The 21,680-nt window shown below is 38.3% G+C and overlaps 1 protein-coding gene across 3 annotated transcripts in view; it reads left to right on the forward strand.

The window, feature by feature from the left end:
* Positions 1–21,680, forward strand: part of LOC124261914 — a 322,925-nt gene that overhangs the window by 229,743 nt on the left and 71,502 nt on the right. For 2 of the 3 annotated variants that reach the window (XM_046696277.1, XM_046696279.1), the window contains 15 exons: positions 306–587; positions 4,933–5,226; positions 5,711–5,904; positions 6,227–6,422; positions 7,786–7,956; positions 11,755–11,886; positions 12,147–12,286; positions 12,979–13,089; positions 14,965–15,031; positions 18,491–18,658; positions 18,999–19,124; positions 19,609–19,708; positions 20,426–20,493; positions 20,601–20,694; positions 21,171–21,625. In XM_046696277.1, the coding sequence (XP_046552233.1) occupies positions 306–587; positions 4,933–5,226; positions 5,711–5,904; positions 6,227–6,422; positions 7,786–7,956; positions 11,755–11,886; positions 12,147–12,286; positions 12,979–13,089; positions 14,965–15,031; positions 18,491–18,658; positions 18,999–19,124; positions 19,609–19,708; positions 20,426–20,493; positions 20,601–20,694; positions 21,171–21,438 (2,411 nt within the window). In that variant the 3' untranslated portion in view covers positions 21,439–21,625. Of the gene's footprint in view, positions 1–305; positions 588–4,932; positions 5,227–5,710; positions 5,905–6,226; positions 6,423–7,785; positions 7,957–11,754; positions 11,887–12,146; positions 12,287–12,978; positions 13,090–14,964; positions 15,032–18,490; positions 18,659–18,998; positions 19,125–19,608; positions 19,709–20,425; positions 20,494–20,600; positions 20,695–21,170; positions 21,626–21,680 lie in introns of those variants that run through there. The other variant, XM_046696278.1, reaches the window with a different exon arrangement.

Below are 21,680 nucleotides of genomic sequence, written 5' to 3' on the forward strand. Positions count from 1 at the left end.
TTGCTTAATTGTCACAGCCACAGAATTTGTTTGATTGTCTCCTTTACACAAGTTTATATTATCTGTAGGAAATGGGTCAAAGGATTGTTACCGATGCTGATGAGAATGGTATACTTTATATTAAATATGGTCTATCGTGTATGGAATCTCCCACCTTCATAACTACGTGTGATAATTCTGAAAACATGCATGCTTGTCTGACGGTCTCCCCTACTGAATCTACAGTTATGAAATCCATCAAGTTCCTGTTCATGAAAGATATTTGCCTGTATTGATGTGTTCCGTTCCTGTTCATGTCAATTCAGTCAACCAACTTCGTCCTACCACTGTGACGGCTGTCGCACAAAGCACAACCACCATGACAGCAGCCTGGACAGCTCCTTCTAACGGCGTCGTTACCGGGTACGAGGTCACGGTTACACCAGGGGACATTCCTCCAGTCAGTGTCGGTAGAGACAGCAGGACCACGCCCATCACACGTCTGACACCGGGGAGAGTATACACTGTGAACGTGAAGACAAAGATTACCTACCTGCCAGGACGAGATGAGATGACTGATGCTGTATCTGCAGCAGCAATGCGAACAAGTATGTGCAGGGCACTCAGAAGTTCTTTTGTTCAATTGCAGTATGTATGTATGTATGTATGTATGTATGTATGTATGTATGTATGTATGTATGTATGTATGTATGTATGTATGTATGTATGTATGTATGTATGTATGTATGTATGTATGTATGTATGTATGTATGTATGTATGTATGTATGTATGTATGTATGTATGTATGTATGTATGTATGTATGTATGTATGTATGTATGTATGTATGTAATGAAATGTAGCAAACAACAAATTGAAAGTACCACATTAACTGTCAAGCAATGATCTCAAAACACAATCCTATTGTTCTTATTCGGAGTCATTTCAAAAAGCCCACTTATGCATGTTGTGGCATGAATCTGGCACAAGTATGAAAGTGGCTTTACGAGGAAGGCATTACAATTACAAAGCGGGTATATAAGCTTTGACTGAAACAAAAACATATCTCAGCCCGATTTTAACCACAAGACGGATTTTCTTCTCACAAAAAGGGAAAGATACCAAATGTAAATTACTGAACGGAAAAAGGAAACTATAAGTACATAACGATATGGGGTATAATTAATTTACCTTGTGCCAACTGACCTGTTGACTGTGTGCAAAGATATAAATGTAACCCCGAATCTATCATCCAAAACTGGCTCCCACAGTAGATCAAGCGATATCTAGATTGTAGATATAGCAACAAGTGAATTGTCATACTGCTATTACGTCAGTTAATGGCCTCACAATGATTTGACATCACTAAGAACATAGCTGACAATGCTATGATGTTACGAAGTTGATGTCACTACAATGCTATCATGTCATAAAGCTGATGACGTCACATGCTCAAGACGGCGATTGGCAGGTTTGTGTTCAGATAAATTCATGCTTTTAATGATAACTGATGAAGAATGATTTTGGGTGATAAATAAAATCTCACCCTCGTGTCTTCTGATATCAAATATATCAACACTTGTTGATTAAAGTAAAACTATCCTCGACAATCCTCGGATATTTATAACTTTAATCAACTCGTTTTGATATATTTGATATCAGAAGACACTTGGGTGAGATTCTCTACATATTACATATAACGTCAATGCAAGACAATACTAGGCGTCTCTGTAACATCTAATGTGCCCAATATTTTTAGCTATTTTCTGTGTCTGCGTAACTCTGTTTTTTCCGACCCGTGAAGGTCCGGGTTAGAATGAATCTTCAGTGACCCATACTTGTCGTAAGAGGCGACTAACGGGATCGCGTGGTGAGGCTCGCTGACTTGGTTGACACATGTCATCGGTTCCAATTGCGCAGATTGATGCTCATGCTGTTGATCACTGGATTGTCTGGTCCAGACTCGATTATTTACAGATCGCCGCAATATAGCTTGAATAGTGCTGAATGCGGGGTAAAAGTAAACTCACTCACTCTGTTTTTCTAATAACAATAACTTAAAGAGTTTATCTGAATGCTGCTATCAACTGCTAAGAAATATAAGCTGCTTCGTCGTGTTTGTCACTACATCTGCACAGGATGAAAGGAGAAAGATTTTGTAAGTGAAATATATACCCACCAGGAAGAAGAATGGAAACATATTTTGCAGAGCTGACCTGTCTCTGTATTTTAAAATCCATACAGCACTTACACCTCATGTGTTATACAGCATGGCATTGTTATATCCAGAATTGACAGAAGAATTGCAGTATGTAATAAGGATTGGATCCGGGAGCAAATTAACAAAAGAATGTACAAAATGTAATACCTTTGCTAAAGTACTGTCGGAAATAGATAAAAACTGTATTTTCTCATTTATCTCTACAATTTAATATGTAGTTGATATGTGCAAATGTGAAATATCTGTTAAACTGCAGTCTCAGTGGTAGGGACATAGGAAACGTAGAAAAAGGACTTTACAGAGGAGAGATTAGAGCAGAAATAAGCAATGCGGGTTTTTTTCTAAGTCCAAAATGATTTATTTTGAACAAACCATGGCTTTATGCAAATTAGTGTGCGACGATATTGTATTACAAAGGATACTTTTTAAATGCCCAATTTGAAATTAGACGTAGCTTCATTATAAACAATAGCTGGCGTAAAAATAATAACTTTCATGCTGAAACTATTTAGGATGTAGCTACCATGGAGTCTCACTGTCACTATACAACAAGAAACAGATAGGAGGGTTCGTCTCAAAAGCAAAACCTGGACGGGTGTCGCAGACGGTCGTTGGGGTCGGGCTGGAGGATAGAGATATCAGCTAAGATAAGATAATCCTTTAGGGCAATTATACTGGTGAAGTACACGGCATGTCAAAAAAGTTTACAATTAATATCCAGTCCTGACGATCTTCGCGATCGGGTGGTCATGCCAGCTATATATTTTGAGACATTTAATACGATGGGTTTCTATGGTTATCAGGTATCATACTCTTTTACATATCTCAAAATAAACTTTATGAAAGAAAGACACGTAAGATGTTAATCAATAGATGAGACATAGTCAACACACATGAAAAAGCACAAAATATCTTTGAGATTACCCCTTGTGCCTGTAGGCAGCACATGCATATGCATTTCATGCCAGGTGAGTCGACGGTCCGTCGTCATACCTGGCTGAGCGACCTAATTGCACCTATAGTCTGATCTGTTGTTTTCAGCAGCTATTCGTATTTTTTCTAAGCTTTGTCCGATTTTACGAGTAAACATGCTTTGCTGGATATCCTATTACGCATCCCACTGAATGCCAAGTTAAGCCGAATTGGGCTATTTCGACATATGCTATTTGCAGTTGTATAAATTTTAGGGATACAGAGTAACAGCCTAAAAACATTTTTTTTCTATTTCCGACAGTACTTTAATGTTTATCATCACAATGTCATCCTCAACTGTGAATATGTACTTTCAGAGAGAGATATATTATTTTCAGTTCGAATGGATAATCTTGATGTTGAAATGTATGTTAGAATAGAGATAATGGAAGAGCATGACATGCTTGCATTCTTTCCTGGGGCCGATAACCACGTTATTGATGAAATAACATGGGATTGCCGAATTCTCAAAGTATCCGTATAAACTAAAGGATATTGTTAATAGCATGTGGTAATAATTGTACCAATATCTCTCACAGTGTACAGCCTGTATATACTGGGGAAAATGTTTTCATAATTACCTATACGTGCGTGAGTGTCTGATGAGTATTTTGTTACTTAATTATGAAATTACATAAACATATTTTGAGGATCTTCGGACTTATCTGGAGGAAATAAAGACATTCGTTTATTCTTCATGAGGGAGAAAAAAATATATATCAGTGAACACCGTGACCGGGTACCGGTATGGAAATTGGAAATATTACTTCTCTCGTTAATTGATATAAGGAATATGCCCAAGCTGCGGACTGCTTACTTTCATATTTTACGCCATGCCAAAACACATTGCGAAAAATACACCCACCTGTTCTAAGTACTTAGATTGAATATTTTATAATGAGGACCAGATAATTGTGTTTGTGCATTTGAACGGGAGCATGTTTACGTCTAAGTATGACAAAACATGAGCATACGTGCCAGTTTGTTTTTATAACGAAAATCAGGACAATCAAAATGTATGTTGATACAATTGTATCATGAACCTGGTGTCTTACCGGCACGACTATGTATTTTTAATGGAAATTTATTCCTTTAAAACTAAATACCTTAACCTTGTATCACATCCATGGACTACTGAAATCATTTCTACATGGACCTGTAATATGAGTATGTGGGGGCCCTGAAACAGCTATACCGAAAACAATGCTTTACTCGTTAAAGTCGTGTAAAATATATTATCATCTGATAGCCGTTTTGTACGAATGTCATGTAATACGTTTTTATTTAACGTCACTTGCATGTCACGTCACAATCCTGTCTGCATTTGAGTTGCACCGATGGCGGTCACATGATGAATGCACATATCAAGGAAATATAATTTACTGAAATTAATCGTTTCGTCACTTGTCACCTGTTGTGAATGTTGGGGTCTCCAACAGGCGGACGGGATTTTACGCGCTGATCGGTAAACATATGGATTATATAGACCTGTAGTGAGCGGATGGGTGTTAAACTCGTGGTGGAGAGTAGAGAGTATGGGTTACGGAAAGATTGTTCTGAAGCGTTTGTGATACATGCGTGATATAAAGCATGATTAACTGATCTTAGAACATATTGTATCGTTATATCAAGATCCACATACATCTTGATCTGTTTGGGACATGCATTTTTCGTCTGTTATGTACCATAAAGCTACTGATGAGATAAATGTTATCTCAAGAATACTGCCACCATGATATCACATTGGTACCATCATTTCAGCGCCGGCTTCTGTCACGGGCCTGGACATGACCAAAACCAACTTGACCGCTCCCGACATTACCATTGTGTTCGCCAAGGCTGCTGGGGATGCCACCATGTACATTGTGACACTCAGAGGACGGGATGGAGATACATACATCCAACAACGTCAACCTGTCAACACTGGACAGGGTCCCATCTCTGTCGTCTTCACTGGTGTTGTCCCAGCTGTATCGTACAACCTGAACATACTAACACAGAGTGGGAACCTCCAGAGTGTACCCTATACCACTGTGATACGAGTAGTGTCAACTCGTGAGTACTGTAAAACCCTCAACATTTAGAATCTGTGAATGATGTAAATAGAACTGTACATAGATGTTGAACCGTATGTTATTGAACTATAACTGACACGAATAGTTTGTGTACATGGCATACTGATATAGTATAATGGTCTGTGTTGTAAAAGCATCATATACAAATAACACTTAATAATCATTCACCCGTCGTACACCTCATATGACTTTTCAAACTTTTGGCACATAGTATATATCAATGCCCTAGTGATTTCATGTGTGTTATGTGCCAAACAGAAACTCTCTTTAAGAACAAACATTATGATAATATACGGACACTGGTCTGTGTCGTGTGAGAGAGCCATTTTCGTCAAGCAAATTTTGATCTACGTTTATTGACGCCAATAACAACTTTGAAATTGAAACATATTTACATCGTAAATAGTCCAGCTTATATTTAAGAATATTATAAGATAGCAAGTGCAAGTTGATTATGCCTTCAGCTGCCGGAATAGTTACCAATCTGAAGTCGTTTGACAACACGTCCCGCTCTGTTGCTGTGGAATGGAGCAGACCAGTCAACCCGAACGGGCAGATCTATGAATACATTGTCGACGTGAGGACGGGTGGTCCCTCAGTCTGTGTGAAGCGGGTCATCATCAACTGCACTGAATGTAGCAGAGAAATGGCAAACTTTGTAAGTATGCTATATAGAACTGTCTGTTCATTCATAGTTTATATACTAAGGACCTGAGCCTAAAGATAATACAAATCTTTGTAGAACGGTCTCAAGTGTGAATATGCACCCCCTCCTTTTCTGAAGGTTAAGATGTGATGCTTCCTGACTGACATCCCTCAAGTAACAGTCAAGTGTGAAATGCAAGTGCATGTCTATTAATGATGTTATCTAAACCATTCTGCAATAGACACAAATACAACAAATTGTACAACGTTGACAACACATCTGGACTCAGGTAAACTCTGATATCTAAGCTATGTTCGTATTGTCGTTTTCACAGACAAAGATGGAGACCGAATGTGACCCAACCATGACTGTGGTGATAACCCAGGCTGACATTGAAAACACCGCCCACGTCATACAGCACAACATAACAGGCCTGAACCCAGATACACCCTACACCATAGACGTAGTAGCTGTCAATGAAGAGGGGCCAGGAGCAACCGGCCAAATTAATCTACACACACCCGAGGAAGGTGAGACAAATATTGTAATAATATTACCTATTCTAGCACGACATTGTGTGATACTCGATTCTGATTGGCTGAGAGCTCATCAAAACCGTATTTAAATGGCAGTTTAAGGACCGCTAATACATTAAAGCGACCGACTGACCGCGTAGGCATACAATGAACTCGTTGACCCTTTTGTATGTAAACAAACATGTCGGACATCGGCGATTTCTACTTTGGCAGCATCTTTGATGTTTTTGAAGTAAAAAGCGAATGGCTTTAAGAAGAATTTCATTGAGCCTAATCCCATTGAATAAACTTCGAAGCGGGAAAATTCGTCAGCAGCGCAAAAGCGACAGTATTCCGCCATAATTCAAACCGGGCCTTGATCAGGTCAGGGCTTTTCCAAATTAGGAATAGCAGCGTGGTTACCAATAATTACTTCCGTGACTAAAGTTAGCGGCGTCTAAACTTACTGAGTTCACTGCTTGAATTGGGAGCGAGTCGATTGTCATAGAGATGGGAGATTATTAATTCGCAAGAGAAAAAAAATCAAATAATTGTACTTGTTCACAGTATATAAACTGTACTTTTTGTGATATGTTTATGCTACTTGTTACAAATACAACCATAATGGTTCCTGAAATAATGCATTTATGTTGTTGAAAATGTCTTAGTTTGTCCATTACACGACCTGTCCTTCAACTGGACGGTTCCAAGCGATTTTCCAGGAAAAAGACCCCTTTATGGCTTGTGTTCTTGCGAGCCAAAGAGTCGGTTTTAAAACGCTGATCAGTCGTGCTAGAATGAAGATAAAGCTACTCCCTTTTCAATTTTGCCGTCCTTTATCGTTGATTTAAGACCGCTAAATGTTATTTAAAAAAACGGAGCTAGGTTTTAAATTGAACATGCAACATGGAGATAAATATTGAAGTGTGGCGTGCGTGTAAAGGGATACTTTTAAGGAAATATTTGTTTTGTAGTTTTCCTCGGTATTTCTTTTGTGTATGCTGTTGAATCCAAGGGGTCGACCTTTTGGTATTCTTAGAATGAGTGTAGGATCAGTGATTTAATTTTAAATACCCTGGAAAAACTAATGTTTCCACGTCTTTTAAAACGGACAAAATGATAGCTAGACCTGCAGGATGCCCTGCTAACATCATTATTCATCTCACAAATATTTTCACTCTCACATTGTCTCTAAGGTACACAAATGTGCCCAACATCGACGATCATTACAGCAAAACAAGAACTCACAATGGAAGCACATCCATGAGAGGTTAATTTTCCTTTGCATGCCAGAATATGGAAGGAACTACGGGTTTCAAGATATTGTTAACTTGCTGAATCCTACAGTACATGTACACATATAAGGTCTGCATTTCAGGTGCTGGTGACCCTACTACCTTCACGGCACAGAGCAGGTCATCAAGCGAGATAACTCTTATATGGGATCCTCCACAACCCCGACCTGGTGTCACTCGGTACAACATAATTGTGTATGAAAAACAGGAAAACAGCGAGGGTTACGACAGTGTGAAGTTCATAACACTTTTAGGTGTGTTTGTTTTCTATTTCACACTTCTAAGTAAATGGTATTGAACCAATGGGCGTTTTCACACATAACGGTATGGTCATATATATTATACCCTTACCAATACCATAAAATCGATAAAACGTAAATAATCTATATATCTATACAAGGGCCAACATACTGGAAGTCAATATAGATTCACCTTTTCATCGATTCACTTCAGTTCCCGTTTAACAAATCATTAAACACTAAAGGCTAAACGAGATTTTTCTACATGCTATGCCTTCACACTAGGTTTTGGAGAGTTCTCTAGGGAGAGCTTTTAGTAATATTCCATCAATATCACGACGGGGGACACAAGAAATTGGCATCATACACTGTACCCATGTGTTGAATATTGAACACGGGTCTCCATAACTACTCGTATAATAATCAGTAATGACAACAATTTTGTATCGATTGAGGCCAAAACCGGCTCGTTTATCAACCCGTCAAGTACTCGCTATACGTTACTTGCACAATTGTACTTGTTTTACAATGTTCTTCACTGTTCGCCGTATTCTGTCATTTCGATCAAATTAATGTTAACTTTGATAAGCATTTGCCCGAAGAAAGCAGCTCCCTCTCGGTATCATGGGATGTCACCACGCTCGGATTTGGCCAAGTTTGGTATAATTATTCTCGCTTGGTTCGGGAGAAAAAGGAAAAAATTGCAGTCAGCTCCAAAGATGGTATGTTTGAGGAAATAGAAACACTATAATAGAAACACTATCCAAACAGGCGCATCGGATATTAACAATCATGAGTTAATGTGTACGTTGAACCTCTGCCTTGGACAGATGACGCCATGGACTAACTGGAATCCTTTAGTCGACGTGATAAGGATGCTCTCCTTGCGGTTCAAGAGGCAAAATGTACGAATCCGAAAGTTTGCAAGGAAACGGAGTCAAGGTGATGATCTGACGTATAACGATTCTCAAACTCTTGCCATAAAAAGTTGAAATGCAGAGAGGCCTCGCAATATACTTGTAAACCCATAGGTATCGGATAATAAAGTTCGAGCACGGAAAGCTGGACTCGCGCTGAAGCAAATTGGATCTAGAGACTTGCACACATTTCAATGTCAGCAAGTAAATGTCCGTCAAGAGACCGACCACCTGACTACAAAGATGACAAAACCTCCTAAAGATAGGGGTAGTACCTCACGCACTCAATAGCCACTTTGTAAAAGGAAACAAAACTCCAACATTGAAAGCATAGAAATAAGGAGCTCTTGTTTCTTCACAAAATACACATTTGTATTTTATGGACTAAAATTTCTATAGGTTTTACTTTTGTTCAGCGCTAATCTGGCTGCGCTGCGCGATGCGACACCTATATCGAAGGATCGAAGAGAAGCTGTCTATCATAACAAGGGATTTTCAATAAGAGGTACAGCCAAACTGCCACATGTTTTTGTTGTTGATTAATGCGTTCAAGACTTACAGCGTGAAGCTAGCGGTAAACCTCATTATCACGCACAGTGAAAGACACTGGGCAGTATCCCTTCAGATTTCAGGTAATAGTAAACTTGGTCAGTAAAGTATGACATCTGAGGTATATCATTACTAGACATAATAATTTACCTTTCAAATTGTATTTGCGGTTCTGGTAATATCACGACATGAATACTTTCATTGTTGACATTATTTTCGAATTTAGAAAGAATTTTAACCCGTATCCGATCAAGTGGAGCCACGGAGTCCACTTTGATGGTATGCTAACACTTTATTTCTCTATATAAATGTTCAGTATTCAGTGTATTCCTGAAATTACAATACTGATTGCTGGGAAAAAGTTTCAATTCAATTATTTTGAAATGATTACATTGATTTTAAAAAGCAAATATCTGTACAGTAAATGCCAGTCAAAGATGAATCGTCGAGCAAGTTTGAGAAGCAATTTTCGCGATGATGATGGTGGTGGTACTGATGCAGTACCTTCTGACAGTGGATCACATTCTGAGTTCGAACCTTCCTCTGCAAAAGATGTCCGCAACAGCAGTGACAGTTCTGATAGTGTTCTGTTCTTTCTACCAACACAAGCGGTGAGCCGTATGTAACTAAGGTAAAGATGGAACAGTTCTGGTCATCAATATCGCGGCCCCAATCACACAACATCCTCTCAGGTCCTTTGCAGAAAAGCATCGATTGTGACCATGTCGCACAGGACGTGGATGCCTTTAACCTTTACCTTTCTGAGCCTGTCATCGACCAGAATCACGAACTATGAAGGATCTTTTTAATAGTATCAGTTCTCATTTAATTATTGCATTTTTAAAAGAATTAGATTTGTTAAATGATTTGTAAATTCATAAATATTTTAAGATTGGAAGCTTGAATTAGTAACTAAGATTGTTAGTGGCTGTATCATCGAGGGGGGTTAAAGTACTGTAAAATTATTGTCCTCCTGAGAGGGTACGTAAGTCCCCAAACATTCGAAGTAAATTAAAACGTTCCACTTTTTTAATCGTAGAATATGTGTTCGTTTAATTTATGGCTAGATTATCTAACATTGCTAATAGCTGAGGGGATGGTGTAAATCAGCTAGGGTCCATGCAGGAAGCAAATGTACTGTAAGTCCCCATGGTCCCTAGTATGGTGATCTACCTTCAGTTGTTGGCAATATATAGCCTGTTTGTACCTTGTATTGTCATCTATAGTTAAACTGTTTTAGATTTAGTTACTAGTTTTAAATTCGAATCTGTGATAATCTAGTCATTTTACTGTACTTCGTTGACAGGTTTTTATAGTTTACCATTGCTTACTATGCATAAAATTAATTGTTTTCGTCACGATATGGCTGAAATATTGCCGATGTGACGTTAAATTTTAACTCACTCACTCACTGTCATCTACCAGATAGTCCAGCACTCAAATGCTGAAGGGAACCGACTTTCCCAAGCTAGGAAAGGAAACTGGAGAGACACAGATGCGATGACAATTCGTGCTCTTATTGGAATGCTTCTCACACTCATGCTCTTTTTTCGAGTACATGCCAATGAAGCCAGTTAAATGTGGTTTGAAATTGTTTTGTATCGCAGACTCAATTATAGATCGTATCGTAGATCATTTTACCCATCCATCCCATCAGATCCATTCCATATCATGGAAAGGAGGGCAGAGACAGACGGGTGAATTTCGGCAGACAGATAACTGAGGACTTGAGTAGACCTTTCTTTCAACAGCAGAAATGTTACAATGTTACACCTGACATCTTTTTCGCATTTAGGGGCGGTGGGCTAGGCTAATGGTTATAGCGTTGGCTCGTCACGCCGAAGACCCGGGTTCGAATCCCCACATGGGTACAATGTGTTAAGCCCATTTCTGGTGTCCCCCGCCGTGATGTTGCTGGAATATTGCTAAAAGCGGCGTAAAACCAAACTCAGTCAGTCAGTCAGTTTTTCGCATTTATGTTAAAAAAGGCATTTTATGGAGATAAATGTTGAGATTTAAGCCATAAATGGTGGAAAATGCATTTACATTTTCTAGATGTTAAACATTACTGTTATGTGACACTGTTATTAAAGATGTAAAAGAGGCAGCATTCTCAGAACGTTTGTCACTGCCAGCTTTGTTTAACTATTGTGATACATGACTGACTGACTTAGTGTGGTTTTACGCCGCTTTTAGCAATCTTCCAGAAATATCACGGCGGGCAACACCAGAAATGGGCTTCACACATTGTACCCATGTGGGGATTGTGTTACATGATATTGTGATACATTATATTCATGTTCTGTTATCTTTACAGAAGAGTTCATTTAGGAATTGTATATTTCAGGGTGGGAAAAAAAGACGGATACCTTTGGCAATCTCTCCAGCTATTGGTTGTACAAGTTTGATATAGTAGCTGAAACAAAAATTGGTGCTTCAGCCATTGTCAGCAGCAGCCCTGGAAGGACGATGGAATCAGGTACAAAGACTAACATTATTATATCACAATATTTACAGGATCACACACACAGAGAAAAAAAACCCAAACAAACCCAAAACAAACAAACAACGCTATAACCATACGTATGTATGTATGCATATATTGTTTCTATATGTCAATAACACGAGTATGGTCAATTGTGGATACACGTTAGAGATATGACACATGTTGCTTAGTAACTCTTTTGCTTCTATTCAATTTCTTCAGTTGTCTTCAAGCCGTTCTCATTATATTCCCAGAGCCGACGGGTGTATTGGAATTGAAAGTCGAGGACATCACTGGTGTGTTTAACCAGGTACAAGTGTCGTGGAAGTGTCCTAAACAGAAGGATGGTAGAAATGGAGTGATTGTTAACGCCAATCTGCATTATTTCACAAAAGTAAGTAGAATTATTTGAGCAATCTCTCGTTATACGAAGCTATGGCTGCACTCTTCATTGTTTCTAACTACGATCAGTGAATTGTTTCAGAGCGACATGCAGGGAAAGTGGAATTATTCAAAGTTAAATAAAAGATATTAACTTCTCCCTGAATGTGACACTTTCCTTACTGACTTTTGAGTTTTGGATTGTTGTTTTTAATCTGTGAAACACATTTATTCCGTGAACACTTATACATGCAGAAGTAATTTATTTAGTGACTCAGTAATATTAAACCTTCAATATGGAATTATTTTTCATCTTTATGCTCATCTGTATGAAGCCCATCTCTGATGTCCCCCACCGTGATATTGCTGCAATTGTTAAAACTAAACTCACTCACTCGCTCAGTTTTCATCTGACTTAGCCGTATTAGTAAGAGGGTCAAAATGTACTAAATGAAGTTATAAGCTGTTTTATTGACGTTTTATCACACTGTGCATAATCCTGTCTGCGACAGTCACTGCCCATTGCTGATCACATGTGTTATGAATGACTGGGGCACGTTAAAACGTCTTCATTAATTCGTCAGGGATACTATTACGTACCACTAATTTATCATTAATGCTAGTGTAAGCTTGTTCGAGTGTCATTACTGTCCATACGAGCTGATTACAAATCTGCTTCCACCTCTCGTTATATTTGTTCACCAGCAACAGTCGACATATAATCCTATAAGGAGGAATGAGAACTTCACCAATAACGGCGACTGCATGTGGGACGTCAAGGTGAACGTAACTACAGAATTCAAGTATCTCTTCGAGGTGAGTTGAGACACGATGCATATCACTATACTTATTATGAATGCGATTAATATGTTCATAAGGAAGTTTCAATCTATGAAACTGTAAATAATGAAGAACCCGAGCCGTGCATCATCACAATTTCCAACATGGCCATAAAAACAAGATCAGGTCGTAAGGTGTAAGATCGCCCCTGAAATGTAAGTCAAGTGAGCGTATACTATTACTTGGTTAAGTTGTCGTTTGTCCTCTGTCGACGTCATCAGTAAGTATGTATTCCTGAGACAAAATGTACCAATTAATCTAAACTTTTATGTGTTGGTTTTCATCAGTCACATTAATTCTTCCCCATGCAGCCACGCAGAAAATAAACGTTGATTGCGCAAAGGCAACAGCGAAATAATAAATGATATGATGGTAAAAATAATCTAGCCACAACAGTGGTCAAGCTTTTCCGAAACAGGTCTGGATGTCGAGGCTGAAAAAGGTGATAGTAGACAACCGCGCGCTGGTTTTCACTGCACATGAGATGACAGCGGCATGTGTTTACCCCGTTGTATAGCTTCAAACATCTTCCAGAAAATTAGGGGGGGTGGGGTAGCTTAGTGGTTAAAGCGTTCGCTCGTCACGCCGAAGACCCGGGTTCGTTTCCCCACATGGGTACAATGTGTGAAGCACATTTCTGGTGTGCCCCGCCTTGATATTGCTGGAATATTCCTCAAAGTGGCGTTAAACCATACTCACTCACTCCAGAAAATTATATATTGTACAAAGTAGTTAGATTGGATGCTGTTCTGGAAGAATCCAGATCACACCTAAACCGTAAGACATCTAAATAGAACAACGCCAACACCACTCGTTACATCTGACAGTAATTCATTCTGGACAAGTAACTATTGTTCAAACACAAACTCCTTACGAATAGGTCCTTCACTTGTTTTCCTTTTTCCTAAAACTTATTTCGGAATCCAGGTGGTCCTCCAACCGCTATCCACAGAAGTTATCTCCCCTAACAGATGCGCGGAAACCTCATAATTTTTATTCTGTTTACTAAACAAAATGTTTCCAAATTTAAGCCTCTTATTTGGTTATCATGGGTAAATGTAAGGGCTTTTAATACATTTGGTCCTCTCCCTCGGGTTCTAGAAATTGCTCAGCCTGCAGGAAATTAATGACTCCACAGAATTCGAATCCTCATGTTAACACTCCTTGTTCTATCGTCTGCCGTTGTTCATTAGCTATCTCCATCAGCTTTCGAGAAGTATACTCTGGTTCTTAAAAGAAAAAGAAAAATGACATAAAAATTGTGCTCCCGTTGTGTAACGCAAATTCGCCTTGTGTGTATTGCGACATTTTCAAACAATGCATTAAATCAGATTTGTTTCTGCCTTCAAACTTTTGTCCTAATTACCAAGCGAAAATTATATGAATATCACTGGTAACTGCACAACGGCCGCCTTTGTAAACTGTTGACCATATATCTACGTGGGCTGCTGTGAAATCTTTTTAAACATGCGTCACCCATGCCGATATACAGGCCATGATCCAACCGACAACATTTATCTCGGCATTTACTGCAAACAGTCAAGCGAGATGCCAGGATTCTTTGAGCGGTCTTCGGATAGTCATATCTGGACGAGCAACACGACTCACTGAACATAAGCGTCGATCTAAACCATCCAGTTTGGATGAATCAGGACGTTATGTCCCAACGGTTAAATTGCGAACATTGTTTACCGAAACCGTTTCCGAGAGATGAGTGACTCGAAGGCGGCATTGTATTATGCGTGACAAGTTTTTCTCGAGTCCCTTACGTCATTATATATTATTACATCACTGTTATCGTCACAAAGACTCTGAAATGATACTCATTCTACATATTTTCTCTGTAACTAGGTCCGTCTCTACAACAGAGGGTTTGCAGGCTCTGTTGTCGGTGTAAGCAAAGACATAGTGGGAGGTGGTAAGTATTGAATTATTGACTAACATTTCGACTGTGTGATTTACTGGATACTTAGTATTAACTGCTGTGATGTGTCGTTATTATTTATAACACTCAGCAAACCTGTAGTTGGTTAATAACAGTGACGAAACCATTTCCAGTCATAACAAATCTTTACGTACAGTGTAACCTGTACGGTTTCGGAACGTGCCTGTAATGTATTAACTCAAATTTGAACTCTGCTGCTACCACTTGACATGTGTCCAGTGGAATTCACCAGATTTCACCTATGATTTGATGATATTGTGGATCCAGGTCACTTAATGTGAATTACGACTCACGAAATAATTACACGACTATGATCTCTTGTGAGGGGTCCCGACTGCATCTAATTAACATGGTTTAAATTCTAGTTATATTAAAATTGAAATTGAGCCTTTTTTGCAATCAATAATAATTTGAGTATTTGTTACTTGTAACTGACGAAAATGTGTTCTGCATTGGGCATATGATTTCTAAAACCAGACAATTGTGTAGAAACGGAAGTGTTAATGACTATATTTCCAAGTTGTTCTTTCTGTTCCAAAGTTGTACAGCATGTGTGTGTGTGTGTGTGTGTGTGTGTGTGTGTGTGTGTGTGTGTGTGTGTGAGAGTGAGAAAACAGTGAGTGATGTCATTGGAATAGAGGTGTTTAAAATTTGTGCTATTCGTCAGCTGTCATAAGATTTTGAAAAAATCCGAAAAAGATGCGGTGTGTGTATTTTTGCAAGAAGTGAGTGAACTTTTCTAGCCACATGATATCATTTTGTTTTTTTGTTTGTTCTCTAACGACCAAATCTGCAATATTCAAGCTACATGTCCTCTACTAGATCTAGTGACCGACATGATGAACATCGATATACGCAAATAGATTTCTTTGACATGTATCAACCAATACAAGAGTTATCAGAAGATGACATATGCCCCCGGCCCCCATATATTTAAAAGAACAAATCATCTGACAGTTACTTAAGTCCAGCTTGATTTTTTTAGACTAAGTTCAAATCGTTCCCATGGAGTCATGAAATATATAAATAACAAAAATCTGTCTCACATATCTGCCAAGTTTAGCTGAAACTTTTGAGTTGTGCTCTGGAAACGAAGCCCACACCTCCCTTTTGAGACTAAGTTTAAATTGTTTCCATGGAAACCGAGAAAAATAAAAATGCCAAAAATCTGTAAACAGCAAAAGGCACCACTTCAAGATCTGCCTCACATATCTGCCAAGTTTTGCTGAAAGATATTAAGAAGTTTTTGAGTTGTGCTCCGGAAACGAAAGCCCTACCCTCCCTTTTGAGACTAATTCCGAGTCGTTTCCATGGAAACCGAGAAAATAATAAATTACAAAAGTCTGTAAATAGCAAAAGGCACCACTTCAAGATCTGTCTCATATATCTGCCAAGTTCTGTTAAAAGATATTGAACGGTTTTCGAGTTGTGCACCGGAAACGAAGCCCACCCCTCACTTTTGAGATTAAGTTTCTCGTTTCCATGGAAACCGGGAAAAATAAAAATGCCACAAATCTGCAAACACCCAAAGGCACCACTTTGGGATCTGCCTCACATATCTTCCAAGTTTTGCTGAAAAATATTATAATAAGAAGTTTTCGAGTTGTGCTCGGAAACAAAACCTACCCCTCCCCTTTCAGACTAAGTCCGAATCGCTTCCATGGAAACCGAGAAAAATAAAAATGCCAAAAATCTGTAAACAGCACAAGGCACCACCTTAAGTTCTGTTTGATATATCTACCAATTTTTGCAGAAAAATATTGAACGGTTTTTTAGTTATGCTCTGGAAACGAAGCCCACCCCTCCCTTTAAGACTAAGTCCAAAACGTTTCCATGGAAACCGAGAAAAAAAAAATGACAAAAATCTGTAAACAGAAAAAGACACCAGATGGAATGAATGAATAATTAGTGAGAATATAATATAGTTAATATATGGCCATATGCTGTGTGTTCTGTTTGAATGAGTGCATGATTCGTTTGAATGGTTTTAGTGAGTGAGTTTAGTTTTACGCCGCTTTGTGCAATATTCCAGCAATATCACGGCGGGGGACACCAACAATGGGCTTCACACATTGTGCCCATGTGGGGAATCGAACCCGGATCTTCAGCGTGAACGCTGTAACCACTAGGCTACCCACCGCCCCTTGATTGCTTTTAGCTAATGTATAATAGGTATATGTTTTTTGTCGGAGTAGGATTGGTGTGTGGAAAATAGTATGACAGATTATGAATCAGTAATATATGGGGATGTATGACAAACTGAAAGGATTTGTTTTATTTATATACTTATTTATTCAAATATTTATTTAACTTAGTAACTAAACTAACTAACCAGCTTACCAACCAAGCAACCAGTCAACAAACTAACCAACTAACCCACTAACCAACTAACCCACTCTCTCACTAACTCACTCACTTTACCAGGAATGAATGAAGGCTTTGAACAGATGACAGATGTAAGAATGCCAGTATGAATGTATCTTGACTTTCTCGCTTTATTTTTTTAATTTGAAAGGTAATGGCACATTTACTGAATAGTATAATTTTGACGAATCAGCATATTTTACTTCAGTACATAAGAAAAAGAACTATAATAGGCTTTTGTACATGAAAATCTGCAAGCTTTTAAGCTATTGGTGAGTAATCTAGGCCTCCCAAAAGCATGAATGTATGAAGCATGTACAGTGGCTCTATACTTAGCATTTTTCTTCAAAACATCCAGTTTATAGGAAGGTACGTGCTAGTTCAGCAGGTTGATATTGCAAATCTCGCTGTTATTTTTGTCTAATAATGAAACTAACCTAACTACCTCTTGAATACTTAGATAATAATTTCTTGTGGAATATTCAATGATTAGTTGATTTCTTTTGGTAAATGTACAAAATTGTTTCCTGTCCAAATTTGAAAAATATGAATTTTTGATAAATTACAAAGTTTAATAAAAACAAAATTATACTTTACGAACTTTATATATATGGATATAACAATTGGATAATTGTATTTAGCAAGGTAATAGCAATTGCAACATCAAACGTTTGCTGTTCTGAGATAATACCCGTTACCCTGACAACAGTTGCTATGGAGCTGTACTCAACAACTCTACAAAAATATAATTGAAGTGGAAGTTATATGTCTTCTTTCAATACAAAGTAAAATAATTCTGACAGCATGAATGGTTTTTAAAACATTGTCAACTGAAAAATAGCACAATGATTCATACATTTTCACATGCGATTCTGGGTCAATTTCGTAGAATTCTATTTAACGGCTAATTAATGAAAAATTTTGAGAGCAGAAACATTTCTGAGTGACATGACTATTTACAAGGCCCAATAAACAGAATGACAAAATTTCAAGTGAATATATATTTTGGACTTATCCACCTCTGGATGGAGTGGAGTGGAGTGCTACTATTCACTATCTGTTTTGTAGCCCCACTGCAGTCGGCAGTTATGGAATCTGTGAAAAAAGGAGCAGGAGAAAAAGAGGAGACGGTGACACTGAACATCTGCCCGAAGTGTCTGAATGATCGAACAAACGGTCAAGTAGATATCACCGGAATGATGGTGTGTAAGACAGGAGCAAGCTGTGGACAAAGCAGTGAGTATACTGTTGATGGAAAAAAAACCTTTCAAATCTCTTTATTTGCACGTTAACGTATCACTTAAATGAGTGAAATATTCACGTGTTCGTATCCCCTATTTAACGTTGTAATAGTGTGTTTGCTATGTCGCTAACAATTTGCTTTGTTTTATTGTTGTTTAATGCCGCAATCAGCAATAATCCAGCTTTCTGGAGGGTGCTAGCAATTTTCACTTTTTCGGAAATTGTCAGTGTGAATAAAAAGATTACAACAGCAAATGTTAATGTCCGGTTCTCTTGATGTAGAAATAATATATATATGCCGTTGCTGTCTGAATACTTGGTACTAATCGTACAGGAAAACGTCGCGCAACAACCTCTGCTGCGGACTATAACGAAATTGCTAACTGGAATAAGGCCAGTGCAAATAGTTTCAACGTGGAGTACAGGGCAACAAAACAGGATTGGCTTGTTGGAAATGTTGGTGAGTATTGGTGACATCCTTACTGCAACAGCTGACACGTGGTTACAATATTTCTGTCCTGGAAGGTTTTAAATGTAGATATACCAAAGTTCCATTTATGACTGCCAGCAAGCGACTATTCGTGTCTTACAACTTGAATCAAGAAACTCGAGAAGTACATGAAACTTAAATTCCAAATTACTACAGGATAAAAAGTATAATTAAAGTATCTTCGTTTCTAAACTAACCGAAATTAATAAATGCTCCTGGGATGTTTTTTTCCTGTTGACATATACAGCCGCCTTCTGCAATTATGCGAAAATTGCTTTCTCCAAGGCCAACAAATGTCCGTGCAACTGCAGACCTTTTCGGGAACGCTTAGTGTTATTGACCTCGCTAGGTGATCATTTTCCCCAAAATTTCATAAATATTGGTGTTTAGGCTCAGTGACTGATTTGGCTGATGCATTGATATATGATGCTAATGATTATAATTTTATTGACAGGTAAACAAACTTTGACCTTTACGCTAGGGGAGGAAGATTGCAGTGGAAACCTGCCAGGCGTTTTCTGTAATGGGAAACTCCCAGCAGGAGAAACATTTATGTAAGTTGTTGATGACACCGACAATCTGATATTCGTGTTAAGAATATTTACAATACTAAGCATTTCAGAACACTTGCTCATGAGTAATACATCTTTAGGCTGCATATAGATCCATATTCTAGATTCGGTAAAGTAGTGACTTGTTACTTGCTCTGATGGCAGGGTCACCACTTTCACATGTTTTTCAAACACCAGTGACGAATGTTGTGAAATCATGCCCTGGCAAGCCACAAACATGAAGAGTCCGTCGTACAATACAAGGCCGACTCGTCAGCCGATCTACATCAAAACCGCTGTCATACTCCAGGGTCGTACCATTGGCAATCACAATGTACCATCAGGCTCATTCCCTACACATGTACGACCGATGTTAATGTTGGACCACATCATAAATCGAGATTTCAATCCGGCTTCATAGAACGTGTCCAAAGTATAGAGGATGTTGTATTTACTAAGCCTTATTGCTAATTAACTAACACAACACATTTAACGTCATCCATCTATTTACACATACGTACATACATACATGCATGCATGCATACATACATACATACATACATACATACATACATACATACATACATACATACATACATACATACATACATACATACATACATACATACATACATACATACATACATACATACATACATACATACATAGTTTTTATGTCTTTACATAAACTGTCATTATGTCATTTTGCGTTATTTCCAGTGTTTACGCTTTCACGTGCACAAATCATGGGTGCACCACAAGTCAACAAATTGAAGTTACAACAAAAGGTATGTTTAAAGAATAAATAACTTGACTTTGACTCATTACATATAAGGTATCTGATAGGAATCATTTAGACCATAACAACTATTAATAACTGTGCATCTAATTTCAGCTTTGTTCCCAATTGCTACTGTGGTCGGAGGAGTAGTTGCTGCAGTTGTCGTCATCCTTGTTGTGATTATCGTCGTGATTATCCGTAGACGAAGGTATGTTAGAGATTCAATACGTACGAAGTCCTTCCACAATGTTTAGCAATCTCTTCCAAAAGCTCGTTTCGTTTCATGATCCCTAATCTATCATTACCATATATTTATAAATAAAAGATGAATAACTGTGCATGAGTGATGGTCCCATAAGGTTTGCGAAAGGTGTACGAAGGAGTAACAGTGTCATGATACTGGGTAACGATGTTACTCTCAAGTGAGTAAGTGAGTTTTGTTTTACGCAGCTTTTAGCAATATTCCAGCAATATCACGACGGGGACACCAGAAATTGGCTTCACACATTCACTGGCATCTGCCCGTCATCAAGATATAGCATGGGCAAACACTGTGCTAAAATTAAGTCGATTATATCATGCAATGTCTCCACTGTGTCTAATCGTCTAATTACGTTCCTTATCAAACTGTGCATCCATTCTTTGACATACATATACATACCCAAAGGTTCTGATTTCTTACAGAAAAGCACACAAGGAGAGGCCTAAGAAGAGCAGAGATGAAGTCATCGCAAATGATCAGGTCCGCCCAGAGCAGGATGACGTATACGAAAAGATTCCCGATAGTCAGATGGTAACTGTCGACAGCAGCCACAGTAATTGGGGTTGTGTAAACTATGTGTCAGAGCAATACTCTCGAAACATTGACAATACCTATGACGCACTTACCACTTACCAGAATGCAGATGTTCATGATTATGGGAGGATACATGTTGAAACCAGTTTTAAATAAATATACAAGTAGCAATAGCAAAATGAGTACATGTTCTTCAAATGCAATCCTGTATAGTACATGCAGCCAACCTTTTCAAATGCTAGTGCTGTTTAGTTTGTGAATGATGAGTACTCAGGATATTAATCAATGTTCATGTACGTGACAGGTGAAATGTTTTAAATAAAAGTAGCGATAGTAAATTGAATACCATATAATCTGAAATGCAAAACTGTACAGTACACATAGCCAACAAAATCAAA

The sequence above is a fragment of the Haliotis rubra genome, unplaced genomic scaffold (genome assembly GCF_003918875.1).
Source record: "Haliotis rubra isolate DU_JTF1 unplaced genomic scaffold, ASM391887v1 Scf816, whole genome shotgun sequence".
Taxonomy (NCBI): Eukaryota; Metazoa; Mollusca; class Gastropoda; order Lepetellida; family Haliotidae; genus Haliotis; species Haliotis rubra.